The 26,915-nt window shown below is 56.6% G+C and overlaps 1 protein-coding gene across 6 annotated transcripts in view; it reads right to left on the bottom strand.

Annotated features, from left to right (window-relative positions):
• Positions 1–26,915, bottom strand: part of GRM4 (glutamate metabotropic receptor 4) — a 118,339-nt gene that overhangs the window by 61,733 nt on the left and 29,691 nt on the right. For all 6 annotated transcript variants that reach the window (XM_027604169.2, XM_027604173.2, XM_027604174.2 and 3 more), the window contains exon 3: positions 2,219–2,435. In XM_027604169.2, coding sequence (XP_027459970.1) covers positions 2,219–2,435 — 217 coding nt within the window. The remainder of the gene's footprint in view (positions 1–2,218; positions 2,436–26,915) is intronic.

Below are 26,915 nucleotides of genomic sequence, written 5' to 3'. Positions count from 1 at the left end.
TTAGATGCTTGTGGAAAATTCAAACAATAGTCTAAGTTTCAGCCAAAATGCAATACCTAGGGACGCCTGGGTGGCTCAGTCGGTGAAGCGTCTGCCTTTGGCTCAGATCATGATCGAGAGGGTCCTGGGATCAAGCCCCGTGTCGGGCTCCTTGCTCAGTGGGGAGTCTGCTTCTCCCTCTCCCTCTGCCTGCTGTTCCCCCTGCTTATGCTCTCTCTCTCTCTCTCTGACAAATAAATAAATAAAATCTTTTTTTAAAAAAATGCAATACCTAGGCCTCACCCCAATCCCATGCCTCTCCCACTCTTAAGATGTCAGCAGGTGTCCCTCCAGGCTGTGTGTGTGTGTGTGTGTGTGTGTGTGTGCGTGTGTGTGTATCAGTCTGTCTGTCATGCCCCCATCTGTGGGAAACGGGGGCAGAAGATGGAGTGATGACTACAAAAGCAGTTATGACCTCTAGCCCTGGAGCCAGACTTCCTGGCTTCAAATCCCTTCTCTACCTGTTTACCTGTATGACCTGGGGCTGGTTATTGTTTGGCCTCTCTATGCCTCAGCTTCCTCCCCTATAGAATGGGGGTGTCTACCTCACTGCGTAGGGAGGATTACCCAGGACAACAGGTGTCAAACGTGTGCTCAGCAGCTCTGAGGTACATAGGGAAAGCCATGTAAGTACTGGGAGTGGCTTCTAGGTCCCTCGTGCCCGAGACTGAATACCACTGAACATTAAAATTCTAGGCTTTCTGTCCCTCCTTCTAGCACTTTTGTCCCCAAATCCTGCAGAGACTGCACCTGAAACAGAGGGCGGTGGGCTTGCTTGGGAAAGGATGCCAGCCATTGAGGATAGGAACCGGCAGAGTGCGGTGGGTGGGGCCAGCCCAGAGAGAGGTGCCCGTGTCGGAGCAAAGCAGTAAAGGACATATGGGCAGCCAGAGGGAGGGGGCTGTGGCACTACCAGGGGGCCCCAGGGAGCTGCCGCCCACCTGCCTGGAGGTGGGAGTGGGAGCCCGTCCAGCCCATGCTCCCCTCTGCCTGGCCAGTCGCCGGCGTGGCAAGTGGCCGGGAGCCCGGCCATCGGTCAGGGCCACCCCACTTCTGTCCTGTCTACCAGGCTGCAGGCACCCGAGCTGCTCTAGCTGTACAATTAAAGGGGCTTATCTGAGACTTATAGCAGGATTATGCCCACAGGGTGTTACCAACGTCAGCCTCTGGATACTCTGTGGTTCCGTAGGAAAAGCAATTAGAGTCCCGGGGTTATGCGGGTATAAATATACCCAGTGAGCTATTTAGAGATAGAGCCTTGGGAGAGGCCCGGGGCCCCTCTGCCAGGAGCTGGGTCTGTCAGGAGGGGAGAAGCCTGTCTGCTTCCCCCAAACACCCCACCCTCAATGAACTGGCCTGCTTGGCAAGGCTCACCCAGACCCAGGTGGAGCCTCCGACCCAGGGGCCTGACTGCTGGGCTGGCCGCCCACCACCACGGCCCGTGTGCAGGCTGCCCTCCTCAGCACAGCCATCAGAACTGACCCTCTGAGGGGGCCAGGCTTCAGGCTGCCAGGAGTGTTAACCCTTGCTGTGCCAGCCTCTTATTGCTTGTGGATATCTAAAACTTTATCCCTGGAGCTTCTGAGGACAGTTAAGGGAAGGCAGGGAGCTTCATGGGGGGAAAGGTGGCTTGTGGTAAGGGGTTGGTGGCGGTTGGGGGAGACCTCCAGGAGAGCACATCCCTTTCCCAGCTCCTCACATCCCAACCACGGGCACCTACTTCCCTGAAGCCACAAGGAACCAGCATAATGCTGCCCGCCCCGGTCTCTCCCTCCCACCACATAGCCAATGCCTCACACAACCCTGGCTCCAAGGACCTGCCGACTGAGCCCCATCTCCTGGGTCCCTGAGACCCTCCCTAAACAAAGCCACCTCCACCCCATCCCCTTCTCCCTCTGCCTGAGAACAGCACTGTTCCACTGGCTCCCATGCCAGAAATATCGACAGTCCCTCCATCTGCCTGGCCTGGTCGGCAAAAGTCATTCCCATCCACCCCCTAGCCCTGGGGGCTACCTAGCCGGCCAGCAAGGCCACGGACGGCTCCCCAGGGCCCAGGAGACAGATGGAGGTCCACGAGGGGAATGGCCCAGGGCAGGCAGAGCCCACAGCAGGACCCAGAGAGCCTCTCAGGCAGCGCTGGGCCACTGTCCCAACATCCCCGTTCCCGAGCATGACTCACCATCCTCCCGGGACTTCTGGATGAAGGCCTCCACGCCGCTCTCGCCGTAGCTGCCCTCTGAGGCCAGTGTGGACACGTAGTTCCACTTGAGGGCGCGGACGATGTCTACCATGGCCTGGGCCTGGTACGTGTCTGAGGGCACCACGCGGGAGAAGAAGTCGTAGCGGCTGTTGTCACTCAGGTCGGGGGCTGTGGAGGCGTAGCTGATCTGGGGGATCTGGGGGCGAGAGGGGCCGCTGATGGGGGCGGCTGGCACCCCCACCGTGCCCAGCCAGCACCACACCACTCCACACCAGTCTCCTGCCCATCCGCACAGGCTCGGGACTGCCCCAGCCCTTCTTGTCCTGAGGGACACCCTGTGATGTGGGCGGGGTGGGTCCTAGCCCACTTGACACGGGAGGAAACTGAGGCCCAGAAGTGTGAGCACCTGGTTGAGTGGCCCTCCCCTGGCTCCCCTCCCACCTCCTCTCAGCTCCCTCCACCCCGGGGCCTCCCCATGTCCTCCCCCATCCCCAGTGGGAGTGAGACTGACATCAGGGTGAGAAGTGACTGGCGCATCAGCATCAAGCCCTCCTCTTCCAGAGAAGTGTCCCCACCAGCATCACCTGGGTCCTGTGGCTGGTGGTCCCCCAACCGCGCGCGTGCACACACACACACACACACACACACACACACACACACACACACACACCAGGGGATCATATAGGATTACACACATAAACACGCACCAGAGCCTCTGGGTGCCTCCATTTACAAAAGGGCTAGAAGATCCCAGCAGGGGAAGACCCCTAGGTGGATGACACAGTTCAGCCTATGGATGGGGTTGGGATGAGGGTGTCAAGAGGGGCCCTGAGAGGTCATTTGGCCCATCACCCTCCCCCAGGCAGCCCCTCACGTCAGCACCCAGCAGACCCTGAACTCACAGCTCCTTCGTCCTGCCCAGCTCAGAGGAGACAGAACCTGGGTCCCCACGATTATCCCACAGCCCTGGCCACCCTGAGGATGGAATCACAGGAAGACAGAGTGGGTGGGGCCCCCAGGAAGTCCCTCTCTCCACAGCCTGGGACACAGGGTCCAGACAGGCCTCCACAGCAGACTCCAGGCCCCTGCCCCCAGCCCTGGTGCTCCCAGCCACAGAGCACCTTTGTGCCCCCACAGGCCTCACGTGGGCCCTCTCCATGCAAAGGCGAGATGCAGAGCCCTTAAGCTGTCCTTCTTCCTATGGCTGACATCCAACCCAAGGACAAAAATCTCCTGGCCAGTCTGTGGCCACTGAGGGTGGGAAATGTTCCAGGGGGCAAAAGGATTTGCGTGCCCCCTGGACAAGTGGTTGCCTACCTGGCCTATGCCTAGGGTGTCCCCATCCCCAGGGACAGCAGGGGTCCGCCTTCCACAAAGGACGCCCATGAGGACAAGGACACAGCCCAGCTCAGCCCCCCGTGATGCCCCCCAGGTGGGTCCAGAAGGCCCCTCATTGTCTCCCCTCACTGAACTCACTCAGGAGAAAGGGAAAGATGGGGTGGGGAAAACAGATGATGGCTTGTCCAGATTCACTGAGCAACTAAGGGTAACCCCAAGCCCTCTCATTGTAGCTCTTGTGGTCTTTCTAAGATGGCATATAACCCCCATGGTACTGTTTGTAAGAGCAAACCTTTGGAAATAATCTGGTAAAACAAACAAACAAACAAATAAAAAAACCACAGCCCTACAAGGAATACTACTCAGCCGTGAAAAAGATCCTGGGAGCTCTCCATGCGAGGCTTGGACCGCTCTCCAAGACCCACAGCAGAAGCAAAGCAGCAAGGCCGGCTCCAAGCGTGAGCAGCACCCTGCCTATCATGGGCGGAGGCAGGATGGACCCTCCCCACTCTGAAACAAAACAGCCTCCGGAGAGGGAACTGGGTGGCTGGGGGACAGGGTTGAGGGGAGAGCCTTCCCCTGGTACCCTTTGTATGTTTTGCATGCAGGATGATGCAAACATACCACCTGCTTGGAAAACCACACTATAATCTTCCCGAGCACCTGCATCCGTCCCCTCTCCTACTTGTGTCTGTGGCCTCCGAAAACTAGCCAGTCCCCTCTGCCGTGGAGAGCGCTGAGCATGAACACAGCACCCTCTAGAACGTGGTCTCTGTTTGGACAGTTGGTGGTTAATTTTAGGAGCGTCGTCTGCCAAGGGGTATCATGGTTTTAGGGGTTGGTTGGTGTTTAAGTGTCTGTCATTCAGAGCAACGTCTCTCAGCCTCAGCACTACTAAGACTTTGGGGGTCTGATTCTTTGTTGGGGGGCTGTTCTGTGCCCTGAAGGATATCTGGCAGCATCCCCATCCCCTACTCATAGATGCCAGTAGCACACCCCTCTCCCAGTCGCGACAATCAAAAATGTCTCCAGATATTGCCTAGGGCCCTCCGCGGTGCAGAACCATCCCCAGTGGAGACCTATTGCCTTAGAGGTCTGTACTGAAACACTGAGGGGGGCGGTGATATGATGAGGTCTGGGGTTCGCTTCAAAAGCATCACAATGGGAGCACATGGAAGAAGAAAGAACGATGGCCAAGAGCAGACAAATCTGAGTCCCATGTACTTGGGGGCTCACCACCCCATTGGTTTTGCACATGGCCGAAATATCTGGATTTAACACATTTTTAACAATAAAACAACACAAAATCGACAGCACCCCTGGGGCATGCCGCTGAACAGAAGAGCCCCAAATTTGGAGCTGGAGCCAGAGTAGGTGTTGGAGAGGGCGGGGCCAGGACCTGCCTTCCCAGCAGGTCCCGAGAGAAGACAGATTTGTTTGTCAGCTTCCCTCGGTGCCTGGCCCTCAGCAAAGAAGGCTCATCGCACGCCCAGGAACACACTCTCTTCCTGATTAGGAGAAGCTTGTCTCCTACTTCTGATGTTTTCTCCCAACACGGCACTGGAGTCAAAAGGGACTGTACCCAGCAGAGGGGCAGGAAGCCCAGGGAGGTCTCAGGGCCCCTCACACAGAAGACTGCTCCCTCATCACCCCTCATTCCTCCCTCCAAGCCTCCTCCCACCTCTCCTGTAGTTCAGGCACTCAGCATGGGCCGGGATGGCAGATGGACAGACGGATGTCCAGATATCAGGACCCAGGCCTCCGCCCCACTGCACACCCCCATTCCCACAAAGGTAGGAGGGCCAAGCATGGGGTTCCTGCAGGGTAAGTGGGTCAGTTTGCAGGGGTGCCCTGGCCTCAGATTTCAGGCGCACAGGACGGACCTTTGTTCTGCCCCAACAACTCCCCAGACCCTGGAAAAGGGACCCAGCCCCGAGGTGGTTGAGAGGAGGAGAGAGCCTCCTGAGTAGGGTCAGGGGGATAAGCCAGCATCCCCTGCCAGCCCCACCTCCCCCCGCCCTCGAAGGCTCCTCCTCAGCTCCAGGCCCTCCAAACTTCCTAGCAGGGTGGTTTCGAGCTGAGATTGGGGAGCTCAACTGCTCAGGTTCAAATCCCAGCTCAGCCACCCACTAGGTGGGAAGCCTCCAGCAAGTTACTTCACCTCTCCAGACCTCAGTTTTCTCAGCTGCAAAATGGGAATAATTACAATCCCTGTCTCATAGGGTTGCAAGGGTCACATGAGGGAATTTTCATGAACGGCTAGCAGGCAGTAAGCACTTGAAAAGTTAGCTCTGAGGTGAGCTATAATCCCTCCTGCTACACCTCCCTTAGCCCTCTATCCCCACACCTCCCAGCCCCTCTGCCAGCTCTCTCCCAGCCCAGTTACAGCTATGCTCCCACGGGTGGGGCGCCTCCTTCTGGAATGCTGGCCAGGCAGGCCCTCCAAGGTCCTCCTCCTCCAGCCACACCCATGCCAATGCCAGCACAGCGTCAACCAGAACCCAGATTCCAGGGGCACCTGACCGACCTCAGGTGGCCTACTCTCGGTCCCATCTGCCTGGCTTCCTCTGCCCACAGAGCCCATGTCACCTCCTCCAGGCAGCCCTCCCTGAGCTCCAGAGAGCCTGCTCAGACCTCCCACAGCACCGAGTGGGGCTGCTGCAGGGGTACTGGGCATGTCCTCCTGGTGTGAGGATGCCTGGCCCACTTGTCAACTCAGCAGGCATCCTAAGGTGCCCCCATCATGCTGGGCAAGGCCACTTTGTGGACACACAAAGAAAAGTAGACTACTCCCAACACCCACTGCATCCCCGGAAGGGCCAGGTGGGGCACCCCAGAGTGACCCACTGTGGCTGGACCTGGCACCCAGCAGAACTTCCCACCCAAGGGATGAGTGACTGAGACGGGAAAGAGGGAGGAAGTGAAGAAATCTCTCCCCGCTCCATGCGCATTCACCCCCCAACCCCGTGCCTGGGAGGCAGTGAGCCAGACCCAAACCCGTGCGCGCACACGCGCGCGCGATCGCACTCTCCCACTCTCCCTCTCTCTCTCTCTCTCTCTCTCTCAGGCTTCTGGAGTGACAAGGAGGTCCATGCCACGTGGGGAAAGACAAAAGCTGCTTCCGGGCTTGAGCAGCAATGAAGATGAATGCCAAGTGCATCTGTGTGTGTGTGTGCGCGCGCATGTGCTGGAGCATGTGCCCTAAGCGCGTGAGCACCCGGCACATTCATTCATTTACTCCTCCTACCGATAGTCACTGAGTACTGACAGCCTGCCAGGCATAGTTCTGAGTGCTGGCGACAGACAGGTGGACCCTCTGTCCTCGTGGGGCTCCCAATCGACACAGAGGCAGGCCATGGAAAGGTGATCCTAAGCTGTTAGATGGAAATAAGGACCCAGGAGGAAAAGGAAGAACAGAGCAGGGGACTGTTAGAGGGGCCAGGGGAAGTCTCTCTGACCAGGCGACGTCTCTCTGACCAGGCAACATTTGAGTCAAGACTTCAAGACGGTGAAGAAGGGAGCCATGTGGGTATTTGAGGGAGGACATCCCAAGCAGAGGGAACAGCCAAGGCAAAGGCCCCTGCACATACATGTGCGCGTGTGGGTGTGCACATGCATGTGCATGTGTAAGTATGTTACATGCCTGTGTGTCCAGGCACACACGTGTGTGTTTCGAGCCTGAATCTGTTCTCAGGCTGTCCCAGGCCCAGCCAGCAGCCCCACATCCCCACTAGGTACAGCAACACTGGCTGGCCCCAGGATGCCCACGGCTCAGGCTCTGGCTCACCGGCTCCCAGACTAGCAGAATCAAGGGACTCCCTGAGAGTGGCTGCTCCAAGTCCCACACCACCCAGCAGAGGAGAAGGGAACTGACAGGTAGGAAACCTGCCCCGCGCCCCAGAGCCACCGAGGGCATAGTTCCCTGAAAGCCGATACTTCATTCAAGGCTGTTTAGAACAGGCAGGGATCAAACCTCTACCTTGACCTCCACGAGGCCTGCAGCACCCCGAGCCAAGCAGCTGGGTGTCCATGACCATCACCATGGCCACGCCAGGGCCACCCCACAGTAACACCAACCCTCTTCCTGTGTGCTTTAGTGTTTAAAAGCACCTCCCCTGCCTGTCTCTTCCCTAATGCTTTGCACAGCACAGAAGCTTCCAGCACAACCTGCAGCCAGCCTGCCTGGGGCTGTGTGGCGACCCAGCCTTGTCATCCAGCTTTGTTACCTTAGGCAAGCAAGCAGCCTCTCTGGGCTTCAATTTCCTCCCCTATAAAGAAGCCAGAGTGACAACACAGAAGACTGCATTTGCACATACATGCAAAGTGCTCCGAAGAGGCGGGCCCTCAGCAAATGCTAGCTATTAGCAGGAGAGAGGGAGGCGAGGCTAGGACCATTGTGCCCATTTTGCAGATGAGAAAATGGAGGCTCAGAGAGATGAAAGTACCCTCTGAGTATCACAGCCAGGAGATACCAGAAACAAGGCAGAGACTGAGCTGCTCTGCCTTCCTGTTCACCAACTCCGAATCCTGGCCTCAGGCCCTGCCCACCCTCCCAGCTGACTCTGCCCCTTCTGCTGTACCCACAAGCCAGGCCGGGCAGCCACAGATTGAAGCTGGACCCTGCTGCCACCTCTGGCAGCCAGCCCTGGCCAGGGCCCACGCAGACCTCGGGACGCCCAGCTGGCTAACCGTGGCCCCTCTCTCACCAGGGAAGCAGGGAGGCCCTGCAGTAAACCAGGCAAACCCTCGGTTGGCTTCCTGCTCCTTGCCCTTCTGATCCTGGCTGCTCGAGGCCTCGACTGCCGGGCTCTCGGCGTCCATTATTTTCCTCCCAGATGAAAGGCAGCCAGGCTTTTAGGTACACGAAAGCTGCACGAGCAGGAACAGGAGTTCAGAGAGCCGGTGAGAGGAGAGAAGGCCAGCTTGCGAAGGCCTGGTCTGCACAGACAGGGCCGAGGGACACGGTCCCCCGTCCCCAGCCCCCTCACCGGCCTGAGCCATGCGCCGTCTCCCAAGGGGCTTCTGCTGCAGACACGGTGCCCAGAGGAGCGGGAGGTGTTGCCAGCCACCCCCTTCCTCCCTCTACGGGGCCTCGGGAGGGCAGGGGAGGAGGAAGACTGTCTCCCTCAGAGCTGGGCCCACAGTAGGCACTTCACCCACTCGTGTGGGGGCACCAAGCACCTCCTCTCAGCCCGGGGCTGAGAACTAGCCTGGTGGGGGCTGGAAAAGGTGGTTCAGACACGCCTCCAGGCTGACATGCCGGGTCTGGGACAACAAGAGATTCACTGGGGGCCTCGCGAGGGAGCTGCAAGGAGAGAAAAGCCTGGCAGTGCAGGACGAGGGCTTGGACAGGCTGAAGAGGTGCACAGAGGGGGGACCAGGGTCAAGGGAGGTTCAAAGCAGCTGGGCAGCGCCTTCACAGTGAGAGACCAGGGATATGCCTGAGGGGTGCAGGGAGACCTAAGAGGAGGGGGGGTGTGGACCCAGCACATGGGGGGGTGTGGATGGCCCCCCACCCTCGGCCCTGACTGGGCCCACCTCGGACAAGGACCCCAGGGTTTAAGAGCTGAAAAAAAGAGTGACCCTAATGCTTAGGACAGCCACAAGGCCTCATACACCCACACCCCATGGAGATGCCCCCCTAAAGAACAGAGAAGCGGACTTCTGAGGCCTGGGAAGTGGGGGCGGTGGGGGGAGCACGCTGGGCACGGGGCTGAGCTGGCATCTGGGCGGTCTTTGGAAGGACCTAGGATAGACCCTGATAGGCCTGCCCCAGGGCTTCCTCTTGGCCCCCAAGCCGGGGGCCTTTCCCCACACTCAGTAGGTCACTTGGGGCCCACTGGCCACTTCCCCACAGATCGTCTGGGAATTCGGGTCAGGCTGGCCTGCACTACTCACTTCAGGATGCCCTCATTAATCAGATCTCATTACCCTACTCTGCTGACACAGACCTGCCACCGACTCCCAGCCCCATGCGTCCAGTCACTCGGGGGCCTGGCCATGCACCCCTGCCGGGCCCTGGGCTGGCCTGTGTCCCAGCACCACCAGTCAGCCACTCGGCCCCTGCTGGGGGCTGCACCCACCATCTCATCTCTGTCTCCACCTGAGTGCCCAGGGCACTCAGCCCCCCTGGCTCTGCCACCCCCCAGGCCTGGAGACCCCCGCCCCCCCCACACACACTGTGGCCTGTGACATCTCCTCACCGCAACTGAGAAGTGGGCATCAGATTTTCCCAGGAGCCAAACGCTATCTTAAAAGACAGCCAAATTTGCCCACCAGGTCCCTGTGATCCCTCCGCCCAGCTGCTCTTGAGGCCACCAGCCTTCGCCTCCCACACTCACCCGGCCCACCCGCACTCCTCAGAAACCCCGTTGATTCGTTCATTCATTCATTCATTTGCCCGCCCGATAACAGTTTCCACAGCGCTTGCACACTCTGTGGCTCTGGGGTGAACACACAGAGACAAATCCCTGCCTTCATGGGACAGACATTCTAGTGGGAGGGATAACCAGTAACAAACACACACACAATTGATGTCGTCCTTAGAGCCACGGGAGACATGTCCAGCTCCCTGCCCTCCTGGCATCGCGCAGTAGAATCCAACTCCCTGACCCCTGTGGTTGGCTGTAGCTGTGACATGTTCTGGCTAATGAGGCGGGAGCAGAAAATGCCATTCCTTCGGGGCCGGAGCATTTTCCTGCAGTTGTGAGACCCTACAGGGTACACTTTCCCTCTGCTACCAAGACCAGCAACGTTCCAGACCAGCCCGGGTCCCTGAGGAGATGGGCCAGAGCACTCAGTTGACCCACACAGACGTGTGAGGCGGTAAGTACCTAGTTTATGTATTTTAAGCCACAGAGACATGAGGGTGGTTTGTTCTCAGCACAGCCTCACCAATGATGACTGACAGAGTGGCAGAAGCATCGCACTCTGGCCCCGGCACGCCCAGGAACAGGTCTTCCTTATCTCCACCTCACAAGCCTGGAGATGTCCGGTCCACATTCAGCACACGCTGGTTTGGGCTGAACTGAATTACATTCACACACACACACACACACACACACACACACACACACACACACGTGCATGCACGCACACAGTCATCATCATCATCATGAAAACTAGCATTCAGGGGCGCCTGGGTGGCTCAGTCGGTTAAGCATCTGCCTTCAGCTCAGATCATGATCCTGGGGTCCTGGGATCGAGTCCCACATCGGGCTCCCTGCTCGGCGGAGAGTCTGCTTCTCCCTGTGGCTCTGCCCCTCACCCTGCTCATGCTCTCTCTCTCGTTCTCTCTCTCTCAAATAAATAAACACCTTAAGAAAGAAAGAAAAGAAAACTAGCATTTATTGAGTGCTTACTATGTGCGAGGAACTCTCCTAAATGGTTACAAATGCCTTCACACCTTTGATCTTACAACAACCATATGAAGTAGACCTTCTTATTCTTCCCGTTTTCCCAAAACTGAGGCTCAGAGAGGTTAAGAAACTTGTCCAAGACCACACAGCTAGCAAGTGGCCGAGGCAGGATTTGAACCCAGAAGGACAAGCTCCAGAGCCCAGGCTACTGTCATGTAGAGCCCCAGCTTCCCCCTTGTACAAGTAGGCCCGCACATACATGTGCATGCACACATGCACACTGGTGCACACACAGAATCTGAGGGCAATGCTGACAGCCTCCAGGGACCAGGAGGGCTGCCCACACCTCTGGCGGGGTGGGGTCCTCAGGGCAGTAGCAGAGGGAGCCAGCCCTACTTCCTCTCCGGTGCTCAGTACCCCCTCTACTCTTGGCTGTCACACGCTGGGCTGAAGTGGCCCATCTGTCTCCAGCACAAAGGATCAGGCTGGGGTGGGGGCCAGGGGCCCCAGAGGGTTGTGTAAACGGCTCTGCCTTGAGCAACAGCTAATTTCTAAACATAATTATTAATTTCATGCTTATCATATGCAAACCTCTGTCTCCCAGACGAGATGAAATTGATTTAATTAGAAATTCCATCATCAAGCCTTTCGGATCCAAGCTTTTAATTAGGATCACCAACCCCACCCAAGCCTGCCAGAAAGTGGGCTCCTGGCCCCTGCTTCTCTTTCCGAGGCCCCAGGCAGAGCCAGGATGTGTGGGCAGCTCCACCATCGCCGGGGACCACCACCACCACCCCCCCGCCCCGCCGCCGGCCATGTCAGGGTCCCTCGCCAGGACCATTACCCATGCCCCACCCCACACGGGGTGACACGGCCCCACAGTCACAAGTGGCCTCTTCCCTCATCATAATGGGGGAAACAGCTTGGCGAGAACTCATATCATCTTGCAGCAAGAAGGACCGGGGTGTTGAAGGTGAGCAGGAGACGGGGGATACAACAGACCACCCCTCTTCATGCAAAATTCACACAGCAGCCTCCCTTTGGGAGCCCCTGCCAGGTGCTAATAAAATACCTCTTACAGCTCGGCTCGGGGCAGTCTGTCAAAATTAGCAGCAGCACTTGGCCTTTCAACGAAGCATTTCCAACACATGACCTCAGACCTCATCTCCAGCCACTCCCGTCTTGGCCTTGCTCGGTTCACGGGGCTCCAGTCACACCGGCCTTGCTGAACCCTGAACACACCAGGCACGCTCTGCCTCGGGGCACCTGCGCCAGCCGTCCTGTCGGCCCTAATGCTCTTCCCCGAAGACACGGACGAGGCTCGCTCCCTCACATCCCTCCCTTCAAGAGCAGACTGTTCAAACGTCACCTTCCTGGGAAGACCCTCCCCAGCCGCCCTAGTTAACACCCATCCTGCTTCCCTCGCGCCCCTGCACCCCACTTCCACCTTCCTTGCTTTGATTTTCCCCAGAACAACGATCGCTTTCTAACGCGCTCAGCATTTACTTTCTCCCTTAACATCCACCTCCTTGCGACCCATGAGCTCCACAAATCCAGGGACGTTTCTTTTATTCCCCCCAGGAGGCCTCGCTCAGCGCTCAGCACTCAGCACAGGGCAGGTGCCCCATAAGCAAAGGGGCCCCCCCCCGCATTCCTGCCCCAGAAGCAGCCTGAGGACCAGCTCCGCAGTCTCGCCAGCACATGAGGCAGCTGTGGAGACCCAATCGCACAGCCCCGGGGCCTTGCCCGGGTCCCAGAGCCGGTCACTGGCTGAGGTCCAGTTCTCACGTGGTCTGACGCTTTGCCTGGGTAAGCAGGCCTCTCCTTGACGGTGCCTGGCACACACAGATAGTGCTCAGAGGTCTCCTTGCTCCCTCCCCAGGGCTCAGCAGGGGCGTCCCTCACCTCCTGGGGCCTGCTGAGCCCTGTCCCCAGCCCCCTCGGCCCCCTGATTTCCCAGCGACACCCTAGAAGGCAATCACTGTGGAGCCGGCCCACACCCACCTCTGTCTCCCCCTCCCCAGGGCCCACCGGGCCTCTTATCAGGAGAGCACGTGGACACCTGGATTAATTTCCAGGACTGTTCTGAATTATGTTTTCCAGGAGAGAACCAGACAGATGCAGGCAACAGGCCTTTGAACAAATATTTCCCCAGAAAGTGCTTTATTCAGTCCCTTGTCTCACCCTTTTAAACATTATATGTTTTCTTCGGAGCCCAGGAAAAAATGGGGCCCCGATAAGGCACGGAGCCTGGAGAAGAACAGAGGGCCGAGAATGGAGGGCCTGGGCCGGCTGACAAAAGAGCCGTTCAGATGCAGGCTCGCGGGAATTACTGCAGATAAGAGCACAGGCGGGGGAGCGGGCGGGGGAGCGGGCGGCGCCAGGGCGAGAGCAAACAAGATCCTCAAATCAGCACTTGTCCTATTTCATAAGCAAAATGTAGATCAATAAATTACACTCACTTTTGCAGGTTTTACATGCTGACTCCATCACCCTGTCAAGAGTGATACATATCGGGGGAGGCCAGGGGACAGAGGAGCCCAGAGGCCTAGAGAGGAAGGGCCAGGGGCCTGGTGGAGCCCCTGGGGCCACAGGGCCTGCATCCCTTTTTCCAAGAAGGGCTCAAAGCCCGAGTTCCCAGAGGCAAGGCAACAGGCTGCCACACCGTCCGCCCACTTCCTCACTGTGTGACCGTGGGCCAGTCACCTCCCCGTGAGCCTCCATCTTCTCATCTGTCAAATGGGCACAGCGGTGAGAGCCTGGGCTCTGTAAGCCTTACTCTGAGGCTCATATGGGAGGATGGATGTTAAATCTTAGAAAGAGAGCAGCAGTCCAAGACACTACGAGTCATGATGACACCTCTTGCATGCACACCAGGGGCAGTTAGCTGATACAGACTCTCCCTTTGTTGATTCTCACCACAGCCCCGGGACAGGAAGCCGTAGCCCCATTTATATGAGGCTCAGGGGCCTGAGAAGCATACCCGGGGTCACCCAGGCCCATCTGATGGCAAAGCTGGGCTTTCTCTGTGCCACAGCACTGCCCACAAGCCAGGCAGCTGGGCGGCACTGGGCCACACGCAAGTGTCCAAGGGGTGAGGGGCTCCAAGGGGTGGGAGGCCCAGAGTGGCTCGGCACCCCAGGAAGCCAACCTGAGGGGCTGAGCAGGGGCTGGATGTGGGGGGAGGGTCAGCAGGCAAGAGGTTGCTCAGGTGTTGGTGGTAACTGTGCCTTAATGAGCACTTCAGAGGGATCATCTCGGTTAATCCTCACACAATAACCCCATGAAGAGAATGCTATTCATTACCTTCGTTTTTTTCAGAAGAGAAAACAGAGGCCTATGAAAGCACGGGCAGAAAACTAGAGCAAGTGGCAAAGCAGGACCTGAACCCAGGGCTGTCTGACTCCAGCCCCTGAGAGCTCATAAGCAGCCCTATGCCACACCTGGCCCGCCCTCCACCTTCATTGCGGGCTCCTGCCCTTTGTCCACACCATCCCAACGTTCGGAGGGGGGGGGCAGGCAGGATGGGGGGTCAAGAGTCTGTGCCCCAAGTTTCTCCCCAGCACAACCCGTGAGCACACCGCTTCGCCTCTCCGAGCCTCAGTTTCCTTATCTGCTCAAGACGGGAGGGGTTAACGACCCCTGCCCGCTGGATTTATAAGGTCAGGTCAGAGGGAAGGGCCTCCACAGCACGGGAATGACATCTGCCCACAACCACAAGCCGCGGGAAGTGCACGCAAGCCTGGGACAAGCTCAGCAAGTGGGGTGCACCTGAAACGTCTGAAACCACGGCTGCGCCCCGCGCCCCGCCGCCAGTTCATGCAAGCGGAGCACCAGCCATGGGGGCGTGGCCGGGCTGGGGGGAAATTAACCACAGCGGCTGCCCCAGTGCTCTCCGGAGTTAATGTGCTGCGCCGCGTGTAATATACGGCTCTGTATTAATATAATATGATATAATGGGATGTATTAACATTATTGAACACATGAGCCGATAAAAGTCACATCACCATCACTCCGTGTAATTTATATCACAGCCTGGGCCAGAGCCAGGCTGGTGGGGGAGGGGAGGCCCCACTGGAGCTCTGGGGCTCCCGCGGGGGAGAAAGGGAGCCTGAGCCCTGGGCGGCGGGGGGGGGGCCAAGACCAGAGCAAGAGGGACATGCCACCAAGCAGGCAAGGCCAGGTGATCCCCTGTGGTTTGGGGGCTCTTGCTTGAGCCTGCGACCAGTCCTCACAGCACTTGACCCCACAGCACATCTGACCATGCAGTCCCTCCCACTTGGCTGCCCAGCTCCTTGCTCCACTCGGGCTCTCCTTCCTCTAAGACAGCACCTCCTCAGCCTCCTTGGCTGGTTCTGAATGCCAGCAACCCCAGGACTCAGTCCTCCAGCCCCTCTCTCCACTCATTCCCAGGCCACCTATAGCCTGCTGACCCACCCCCAAACTCCAGGCTCCCACGCACTGCCTGCTCCCCTTGGCCACCTACTGGGAACCCCAGATCCTCCCAAAGTCCTTCCTAGCCATGTAATTGCTGCTCAGTCCACAGAATCAGACATGTCCTTGATTCCTCTCTCACCACCCAAACCTGATTTATCAGCAAATACTGGTGGCTCTATGTTGAAAATAAACCCAGAATCCAACCACGGCTCAACCACGCTGCCACTATCACCCCGGGCCACAGCTCCAGCGTCTCCGGGCTGCACAGTCCCAGCAGCCCCTGACTGGTCCCCCACCTCCCACACTTTGACCTATTCCATCACATAGCCCATTCCCCAGCGGGTACCCGTTTAAAACCCAAGTTAGGGGCGCCTGGGTGGCTCAGTTGGTTAAGCGACTGCCTTCTGCTCAGGTCATGATCCTGGAGTCCCGGGATCGAGTCCCACATCGGGCTCCCTGCTCAGCAGGGAGTCTGCTTCTCCCTCTGACCCTCTTCCCTCTCGTGCTCTCTCTCTCTCTCTATCTCATTCTCTCTCTCAAATAAATAAATAAAATCTTTAAAAAAATTTAAAAAAAAATAAATAAATAAAACCCAAGTTAGATCATGTCCCTCCACTCTTCAAGAGCCTCCCATCTCAGCCAGAGTTCACTAGACCCTACGCAAGCCACCCCCCTGAGCCTCCGGATCTCACCACCCACCCTCTCTCCCTCACTTGCTCTGCTCCAGGCACTTGGGCCTCCTGCTATTCTTCCCAACACACTAGGCAGGAGCCTGCCTCAGGACCTTGGCACTGGCTGTGCATTCATCACCACCTGTTGATACTATACATTTCATTCATGTGTCCTCTTGATCATCTGCCTCCCCAGTGGAATGTCAGTCCCACAGGGATGGGGGTTTTTGTCTGCCTTCCTCACTTACATAGCCCCGGGACTTAGGACAGTGCCTGGCACCAAAGCCCTAATTTTGCGGATTCTGCGAATAAATATGAATGACCAACGAATGAATAGATGAACTAAAGCAGCAGTCTGCTTTCACCTGATTCTCATAAATGAGTTTCTCTACATGATTCTGTTGGTGACATGTATCTGTTTCTAAAGAAAGAGTTTGCAAAGCACTGGCCTGGTCCAGATGAAGAAACCCAGCAGTGAAGAGGCCAAGTGGCAACAATTTAGCCAAGACCACAAGGTGGGCTGCCGGCCAGCCACGAGTGCGAGTAGAGCTGATCTCTCTGCTGCCTTCCCCTCTGACCCAGCCCTGCATGCAGTGGGTCCCCGGGGTAAGCAGGCTGCTGAACACCCAGCCTGCAGGGGGTGCCACCACTCTCCCAGGGCTTCTCTGATCCCTGACTGCCCCCACCTCTGTCCTCAGGCACCAGCAGCCCCTCACCCTGAACCAGCATCTTTCTTTAGCACCGTCAGGAAAGGGCCCCCATGTGGCATACTCCGGATGGTGTCCCACCCTGGGGGTCCCTCTTGGGGGACATTTGTTGCGGGAGCCCCATCTCAGCCTGCAAAATGAGGGCTTCTGGACCCTGGCAAAGGTAGAGGGGATAGGGGCTTCCCACCCCAACATGCATTCATTCAGATATGTTTACTGAGCACTCACTATGTGTCCGGCACCATGATAAGCACCGGGCATGCCAGAGTGGGCAAAAGCAGACAACTATCTGTCCTTGTGGAGCTGAGTCCAGTGGGAGAAATGCTCTCTAACCAGATATGCATACCAACACAGACGCAATCACAGCCTCTGAGATGTGCTGGGAAGACGAGGCAAGGGGCCCGAGAGCCTGGAGTAAGGGCCTGATCTGGTCAGGGCACCCAAGGAGGCTTCCTGAGGACAGACAGTAAACTGACACCTGAAGGATGGATATCCAGGTGAAGAGGGAAGGAAAGAGCATCCTGGGCAGAAGGGGTAACAAGAGCAAAGGCCCTGTGGCCAAGAGCCCAAGGGAGTTTCAAGGAAAAGCAAGAACACAAAGAGGATGGGACAATAGAGCACGAGATGCACCTGTACAGAAAACAGACGGAGAGCAGCAGAGCACCACTGCATTAGTGCCGGGAAGAGGAGAGGGCAGAGGGCCAGGGAGCACCTGTGGCGATGGAGATAAGTATACCCTCCCTACAAGCCCTCCAGCTCCCAAGTGTCTCCCTCCTTGTGACACTCAGTGAGCCCTTCGCTAAACTCCAAGCTCACCAAAACCGAAGGAAGGGCCTGGAGCCAGAAGACAGGCAAACAGGTTATCCAGATCCCGGCTTCTCCTCCAAGCCAAGCCCATTCCTTCAAGATAAGCAGGCGCTTTAGGGGTGGTCCAGCGGCGCCAGTGACAGGCAGGGTGAGGAGAAGCCCCAGAGCAGGAAAAGGCCAGCCCTGCCTCTCACCTCCACCGCCATCACCCTCTACAGCTCCGTGCGCTTGCCGTGACGGAAAGAACCCGAATTCCAGGCTGTCGCCAACTCACCGCCTGGCCTCAAACTAGATGCTCCTCTGTGGCCTCAAACTAGATGCTCCTCCATCCAGGGCTCCAGCTTTCTCATCTAAGAATCGTAACAACTACAATAGCTTACATGTATTGAGCGCTTACTGTGTGCCAGTCTCAGTTCTCAACGTTAATTTATTTACTCGTCCCCAGAATCCAGTCTCAGGCAGAGATACCAGAATTCTGCCCATTTCACGGGTGAGGGAACTGAGGCCCAGAGAAGTTAAATTACTTGCCCAGAGATAGGCATCTGGCAGGTGGCCAAGCAGGGCCTTGAGCCCTCGCAGATGGGCTGTACTGCCCCCCCACCAAACGAAATAAGGATCGGACTGAATCCCCTCTGGGACCCTCTGAGCTCTTGGGTGGCTGCCTCCTGAGACTCTCAGCCCAGAGATCCAGCCTCCAGCCTGGAAGGCCCCGGCATCTCCAGAAGGATGGCAGGTATGATTTTGGGTGGGTCTCTCCCCAGACCCTTCTACTTCTCCCTACCTTCTGCAGAAACCACCAGATGTTCCATTCGGTTCAGCGACCACATTCCACCTGCCCACAATGGGCCAGATATTCGGACACAGTCGGGGAGAGCACAGTCCCCGCCCAGGACCAAGGACCTGCTCTACACAGCGTCCCAGCAGTCCCTAGTGGCATGGGCCCTGGCCCCCCACTGAGCAAACCTGCTCTTTAAGACACCTGTACTGGCCCCTTCCCTTTTCCTCTGTCACTGGTACATTCTGAGGTTACCTCCAGGGGTCTGGCCCCAGACATTGTTTTCTACCATTACCTCACTTAATTTACTCATAACAAAACCCTTCCAAGGAGACATTACTATCTGCATTTTGTTGGCAAAACTTGGGGACTAGGAGAGAAATCGTCCTCCCTCGATCACTCAGCCAACTGATCGAAACCCAGGCCCACCAATGCCAGAGACAGAGCCCATGGCAGGAACTGCCAGCACGTCTGGGTCCTGTCCAGGCAATGAGGGGACAGGCTGGAGATGCCCACAGGCTCTGCCTGTCCCGGCCCAATGTGTCCAGTTTCCAGCAACTGGTAATCTGAGCTGACACCGCTCTCTGGAGGGAAGCCCTGAGTGGTTCTTGGCCCCTTCCACCCTGTCTCATCCACTCAGGCCCCTGCCCCAGGATCTCTGGGGTGGACAAAGCTCTGCCCATTAACCCAGGCCTCCGCAGGTCCCACTGGGGGCAGCCTCGGGTAGCAGAGCCTGGCGAAGGGTCCGGCCACCCCTGTAGCTAGGACACAGGCCCTCCCTCAGCACCAGCAGGCAGCAGGCACCTACAAGGTAAATTCAGAGGGGCATAAAGCTCGGCTCAAGTCCTCCAAGCATTTTCTAACACCTGCTACAGGGGCCAGAATCCCCATCGCTGCAATCAAAGTGAGTTCTTTCAAACCTACCCATGTTACCTGGAAGAGGGAGCCTTGAACCAGAGACTCTTAGATGAAGACGGTGGGACTGCCCCCCTACAGTGCCCCTGACAGGGACCTGGGCTTACCCACTTCCTAGGACAGGCAGCTCACCACTTCACGAGGGAGCCCATCCCAGCTCCAATGTCTGCCAGGCTTTTCGGGACTCTGAATTGAAATCTGCCTCTCTGTCACTTTCATGTGTTTCTATGTGGTTCTCTGGAGCTGCAGAGACCCAGCCTGTGCCCCCAGCTGGAAGGCCCCCCAGGGCTCCTTGACTCTACTGTTTTTACATCCCCACCTGCAGCCCTGCTTGGGCATCTGGCCTGTTCTCCTCCATTTGGGGGTCTAGGTCACACGTGTGCCCACGTGGACACACAGGGGGCACAGTGGGGGCACTCCCAGGCTGCACCACCGCTTAAAACATGCGTCAGGCCACATCACTCTCTGCCCCAACACCCTCCCCAGCCCCCAGCCTCCTGCTTAGAAGGAAAGCCAAGACCTGTGTGGGCCCTGCTGCCTTGCTGACCTCAGCTCTGACCAACCCCCCCACTTCCCTCCGTAAACAGCCCCTGAGCATCCGAGCGCTGTCTAGCCTCATGGCCTTTGCACCTGCAGAGCCCTCTGCCTCGCTGGCTTTTCCCCACACAGCTACAGAGCATTCTCTTTCACGCCATCCATGCCTCTGATCAAGCGGCACCTTCCCAGAGATGCTGTCACTGAACAGCTCGTCTCAGGCAGCCCCACCCCATGCCCTGTCCCCTTACCCACGGCCCTGCTCACTCCAACCTTATATAACGTGTGTCTCTCTTTGAGTAAGTGTCTAGCTCAGTCTTTTGCCTGTGCCTCACAGGATTGGCAGCCCCAACAGCCCGAGAGCCACAGGGGCCAAGGCCCCCAGACGCTGGAGATCGAGATGGTACCCCTCCCCTCCCTGGCCCTGGCTGCAGGCCATCTGTCCCTCACTGGACCCATTCCTCCAGCGCCCGCCTGGAGATCGGGAAGACAGCAGGGGTGGGCTGGGCGTGTGGAGAGTCAGAAGCCCACAGAAAATGGCCCCTCTCCAAGGGGACCCTGTGCCCCACGGGCTACAAGGAGCCAAGTATAGAGAGGCTTCTCCACAGTCCTCCAGGGGCTGCCATGGCCAGGCGGACAGCTCCAGGCAGTCCGACCACATGCTCCAGAATATCAGCTGAGGGTGGCAGGGCCAGGAAAGAGAAAACGCACACATCCGGACAGACACACACGCTAGAACTCAGCCCTGGAGTGCAGGCCCAGCAGACTCAGAGTCAGTCCATCCAAATCGGAGGACCTGCACACATGGGTGTGCCGCAGGGATATCCCAGAAAGGCTCACACATGCACACGCACACGTACACACACACACCACCACTCTGGTACAGCTAAAACTGGTGGCATCATCATTCATAGTACATTTGGGGAGCACAAAAGAGTGTTCATAACCCCCTCCCAAAAGTCACTGCCCAGCCCAGGTGCCTATCAAGCAGCTGGAACTCTTAACTGCCCACGAGTGAGAAGGAAAAGTGCTGACCTGCTATCGCCCATTAACACCCGACAGGTGGCAGTTTCTCTGCAGGGCTGGCTGGAGCCAGTGGGAGATCCAGCCTGGCAGGGGCAGAGCTCAAGGTGGGCAAGAGCTGATGGGCCGGGAAAGGGCCAGACCAGGCAGTGGCCAGGTCCTGGGGGTGGAGGAGGACTGAGGGACTAGCTTGGGGCAGCCCAGAAGCTGTGTACTCGCCTACTCTGCTTGCCCGCCTGGCCTGCTCCCATGGATACCGGGGGTGGGGGCTGGGGTTGGCAGGCCTGCCCCCTGCCCCAGGCACCAACTGCCCAGGTCACTGGCACTGCTGGGAGGAGGATGCGTTGGCAAGCACCCCCATGCTCCTTTTCTTGGCTGTCTAGATGTTCTATGAGGCTGTGGGGACAGGAAAACCCAAACAAGAAATAGGGGGGCCTTGCCCAGAGACCCTGAGGTGGGGAAGCCTCCTCCCTCACCCCAAGTTGCACCTAAATAGCCATAGTGGAAAGTGGGGGGCGGGATCACTCCCTGCGAGCCAAGCCCCACTCCAGCCTAGGGAGGAGAGAGCAGTGTCTGTAATTTGTTTTAATAATCCTGCTGAACTGGGAGAAAATTAACAAACGAGAAACCAGCTCGAAATTAATCAAACTTCTCCCTGTCCATCCCCCCACCTTCCATCTTAATGAAGGTTATTTATCCAACGAGCAATAAAACATGGAATTAAATTAAACAGGCCTTCTCTCTTTTTGTCCTCTCCCCCGCCCCAGGGAGGCGGTGTCTCCTGCTTACAGCTCTATAAGCCGTGCCGCTGGGAGGACCATGGCAGAGCCATGACCCCCAGCTGCCACTCACAGGGGTTTCCCCAGAAGGAGCCCCTCAATTAGCGCACTCCCAATTTAGGTCTCACTGCCAGCTCTCTGCCAAAAATATGAACTGCAGTTAACTCAACCACCCTCCAGAGATGGGACAGAGGGAGCTTCCTATGGTTGGGCAGAGGACTCACCAGCTTCTCTGTGGGGAGAGAAGGGCCTGGGTGTGGATGGCGGGAAGCATGAGCATCCCCCCCCCCCCCCCCGCCCAGTGAGGACACTCTGATGCCCACGGTTCCAGCGGGAAACACCCTCCTGGCCCCAGCCTCTTGGTAGGAAGGAGCTGGAAGGGGGCGCAGGGCACAGAGGATGCTGAGGAAGGATCCTGTGAGGGCAGGACTCAGGCACCGAGCACCACAGATCACCGCACCGCCCTCGGGGCAAGAATGCACCCTGCACCCCCGACTTCCTCTGGCACTTTGTTGGGCGGTCCTCGCAGCCTTTAAATCCACTTATGCCTCTGCCAGGCCACCTCTTAGAGTCACAGGTTCCTAAATAACTACTCTCAGGGTACCCCCTCCACCACTCACTTTGGTTTCCCTCTAGCTTTGAAAAGTATAAGAATAATCGCCTGCCATTTTCAGCTTTCACATACATTCTCCCATTTAAACCTCATATCAACCAGGTGAGGGAGGTATTTGTCACTGATGCTCACTTGACAGGGGAGAAATGCTGAGGCTCCGAGAGGACCATCGGCGAGGCACATCTGGCTGTGGCTGAGGGTCCCAGCCCTGGCGGGCGGCGGGGGGGAGCAAGGACCAGGGGTACAGAGCCGGGTGCAGGGCAGGGCTCCTCAGAATTGCCAGGCGCCTAGGAAGCCTCTTCGGGGGCTTTCTGGGGAGGAGGACTAGGGGTTGCTTGCCCCCCTGGGAGAAGGGGAGGCAGGAATGGAAGAGAGACGGATGGAGGAGGATGGAGGGTTATTACAAAGAAACTCCTTCCCGCCAGCCGCCCCCGACAATGCCACAAATCCAGTCTACACAGGGCAGCCAGCGAGCACCTTTTAAACCATATATCTGATCCCATCACTCTCTGCTTAAAATCCCCCAAAGCCTGCCCATGACAACTGGAAGGAATAGTCCAACTCTGTCCTGGGACCCAGGAATCCCTGCCGATCCAGCCCTGCCAACCCCTTCCCCTCCTCTCTGAACAGCATGCTTGTTGTTCCTCAGATGCACCGTGAGTGTTCCTGCCTCAGAGACTTGGCACTGGCTGTGCCCTCTGCCCAAACACCGTCCAGCTACCTGCCCCCTTCCTCACTTGCCTGGAGCTATATTCAAACACCCTCTCTCTGAGCACCTTGTTTAAAAGAGCCCTTCCCCTCCTCCTCTCTCTCGAAACTCCTGACTCTATGCAATGTTCCCCATAGTGCCTGTCACCACCTGAATTATTGCTTGCCTTGTTTACTACCTTTCTCCCCCTCTAGAAGGTCAGCTCCATGTGAGCAAGGACTGTATGTATGTGTTTTCCTTCACTGATACATTCCTAATTGGGCCCCCAGCATCTGAGTCACCATTTGACTGGTGAATGGGTGAATGAATGAACGAATGAATGCTCAAGGCCATCATTCGGGCCACCATCACCTCTAGTCTGAACTGTTCCATTGGCTCCCAAGCACTCTCTCAGACTCGGGCCTCAGCCTACAGCCAACACTCCACTCCACACCCAAAGGAATACTTCTTTCCCCAAATCTAACCAGGGCACTGTTCTATAGGATCAAGTCCACACCTTTGGTCTAAGCCCCCAATCTACCCCAGCCCCACTCTCCACTTATCCACCACCCAACTCCCCCTGCCACAATGCCACAAGGTTTATTGCATCCAACCAGACATACCTAAAGTTCCAGCTACACCTGCCCTTTAGAGCACTGTCATGGCTTCCTCTCTGCCTGCAGGACACTGACCACCTCCTCCAGGCAGCCCCCCACCACGCATGCCCTGTCAGAAGTGACCTCTGCCTCCTCTGAGGCCCCACAGACCCCCATCTGCTCCTCCACCACAGCCCTCCCACATCCCAACTTGAGCTATGACAAATCACATGCATGTCACCCCCCATCCAGGAAGGACCCAGATTTATTCACTCTGGCAATCTCTCCCATCCCTACCACCTGCTCCCGTATCTTGCACAAACTTGGAGCTCCATAAATATTTGCTGAATCAAATGGAACCAGTTCAAACACAGTCCAGGGAGAGTGCCCATTAAGAGGTGCCTTTCTTCCAGTTTGCTGGCATTTCAGGCTGGTCTGAGGACAAACAAGACCTTTACGTGCCACTTAACTGCAGTACATGGGAGCAGCCGGCCCCACATTCCACTAACCTCTCCTTGGGGATGCCTGGGAGAAAACCGATTCACCAGGGTTGAGAGGTGCCCAGGGCCCTGTGAAAATGGCAGTGCACTGCCTCTGGCCCAGCCTTTAATAGCAGCTCCTGGCCCACCTGGCAGCCTGTGTGCATGAGCACAAGTGTGGCCACCCCCATGGGTGAGGACAGCAGGCACAACACAGCCACCGCTGAATTATTTATTCTGTACATTGTTAGCGCAGCAGAGAGAGCAACCGTGTCTCCAGGCTTCAATTAAAATATCAAGGCACCCGCACCGTCTGCCTGGCCACATGCCCAGCTCCCACCAAAACTGGCAGGATAGCACCCCCTGGGAAGCCATCAGTGCCCCCAAGGCCAACACGGCTGCCCTCCCTCGCCTCCCCACAGACAAGTCCTGATTCAGGACCACGGACAGTGCCCCCGTCCTTTAGGAGGCTGCCCCTGAGACGCCTGGCAAAACGTTCAGGGCTCGAAAAGACCATTTAGTAAATCAGTGACCTAAAAGAGCCTTTCTAGCTTCCCAAAGTGGCCCTGGGACAAGCCTGGCTGGGTTTGAGCCTTACTCCGATTCTCTACCAGCTCCCAGCACTCCCTGAAACACTTTATAGCCCGTGGCTGGAAGGCAGGAGTTCAAGGAGCACCCAGCTCTTCTCCAACCTCCACGATGAACTCTGGACACATCACACTACCTCCCTGGGCTCTGCCTTCCTCAGTTGGAAAATGCAAATGACGATGCCCAGGCTGTGATGCCCAGGGAGTGTCACGATCAATGGAGAGGGACCTGGAAACGTTAAAGTGAGGTACAAATGTGGGCCATGCTAGCAGAGGGCTTTCGTTTCATAGGAGTGGGTTTCTGCAGCCTTACCACCTGTACCCCAACCTGAAAATCCCTGATTCTGGGGCACAGTCTCAGGAGGAAGAAGAAGCTGGCAGATCCTTCAGGAGCTGGCTGGGTCACAAGCTAACTAGGTCACCCACGAGATTTAATTCAACAACCCCCGGACTAGAATATGAGGCCGAGTGAAATCAAAGTGGGCGAGCTGAAAAAGAGCAAGAAATTGCAAACACATGCCGCCAAGAACAGTGGAATGAGCACCGGCTTCGGGGATAGGCGCTGCGGCAGGCCTCTGCTGCTTCCTGGACAAGCCCGCTTCCTCACCTGTGGGATCTCCCAGCTGATCACCCACATTTGATGACCTTTGTGAAGCTCTGACTGAGGGCCAGACACATAAATTCAACCACTTGTGTTAGTAAGCACCTACTATGTTTCCAACCGGGAGGAAGAGAGACACAACCCTGACTTGTAGAGCTGACACCCAAATGACCAGTGTTGCTATCCAACAAGATGATGGGAAAGGTAGCATTTGAGATGGGCCTTGAAGCACAGGTATAATTTCCAAAGCAAAAAAAAAAAAAAGGTAGCAAGAAGGTATAATCCTTTTGGGAAAATGTTTGGCAGTGCCTTCTTTTTTTTTTTTAAGATTTTATTTATTTATTTGAGAGAGAGGGAATCCAAAAGAGCACAGGCAGGGGGAAGGGCAGAGGGAGAGGGAGAAGCAGGCTCCCCGCTGAGCAGGGAGCCTGACACGGGGCTCGATCCCAGGACCCTGGGATCATGACCTGAGCTAAAGGCAGACGCTTAATTGACTGAGCCTCCCAGGTACCTTTTTTTTTTTTTTAAGATTTTGTTTGTTTATTTGACAGAGAGAGCGAGAGAGCACAAGCAGGGGGAGCAGAAGGAAAGGGAGAAACAGACTCCCTGCTGAGCAGGGAGCCCCACACGAGGCCGATCCCAGGACCCTGGGCCGAAGGCAGACGCCTAACCATCTGAGCCACCCAGGCACCCCTCCCAGGTGCCTCTTGGCAGTGCCTCTTAAGCTAATCATTCACGTAGCTGATGAGCCAGCAATTCCGCATGTGTGCGCATGTACATGTGCGTGTTCATGTATATATATATATGAAATGAGTGCTTATGTCCACTAAAAGATGTATATACAAATACTCAGAGTAGCTTTATTCATAATAGCCAATCACTGGATTCAACCCAGATGTCCAGCAGAAGCAGAATGGGTAAAAAAATTATAAACTAAGCAATCAATGGAATAGTACAGAGCGAGGATAAAGAACAATACCAACCACACAGATGAATCTCCCAGACAATGTGAGTGAAAGAAGCCAGATACAAAAAGCTTACTCTATGATTCTGTTTATATGAAGCTCAAAGCCAGATGCAAATAATCTATGCTGCTAGAAGTCGGGCTAGTGATTAGCCTTGGGGAAGGAAGGCTATTGACTAGGAGAGGCTCAAGGGAACATTCTAGGGTACTGAGGATGTTCTCGGTCTTGATGTTCATACAGGCACATGCATTTATTAAAAGTACATCAAGTGGTACACCTGAAATGTGTGTATTTTACTGTATATAAGCTAGACTTCAATTTTCCTTTATTTATTTTTTCTAAAGATTTTATTTATTTATTTGAGAGAGAGTGTGTGTGAGAGAGAGCATGAGAGGGGAGAGGGTCAGAGGGAGAAGCAGACTCCCCACCGAGCCAGGAGCCCGATGCGGGACTCGATCCCAGTACTCCGGGATCATGACCCGAGCAGAAGGCAGTCACCCAACCAACTGAGCCACGCAAGTGCCCCAATTTTCTTTTAATGTAGAGGAAAGAAAAGGTGGACAAAGCATTCTTCAGGGACTGAGGGAACAGCAGAAGCAGAAGCCAGCAGATCAGACCTTGGGAGGTTTAGGGGGTGGCGCAGGGGAACCGAAGCAGAAGGGGCAGGAGCCAGAGGGAAGAACTGGGGTGGAGGGCAGCCAGATGGGCCACTGAGGCAAAGCCACCCTGGGAGCCCAGGGTCTTCTACTTCCTTCTCCAGACATCCCTTGCCACACTTCCCACCTGTCCACAGCACATGGTAC

The sequence above is a fragment of the Zalophus californianus genome, chromosome 7, assembly GCF_009762305.2.
Source record: "Zalophus californianus isolate mZalCal1 chromosome 7, mZalCal1.pri.v2, whole genome shotgun sequence".
In the NCBI taxonomy this organism is placed as follows: Eukaryota; Metazoa; Chordata; class Mammalia; order Carnivora; family Otariidae; genus Zalophus; species Zalophus californianus.
Note: the sequence above shows the minus strand (reverse complement) of the source record. Positions and strands in the feature narration are given on the sequence as shown.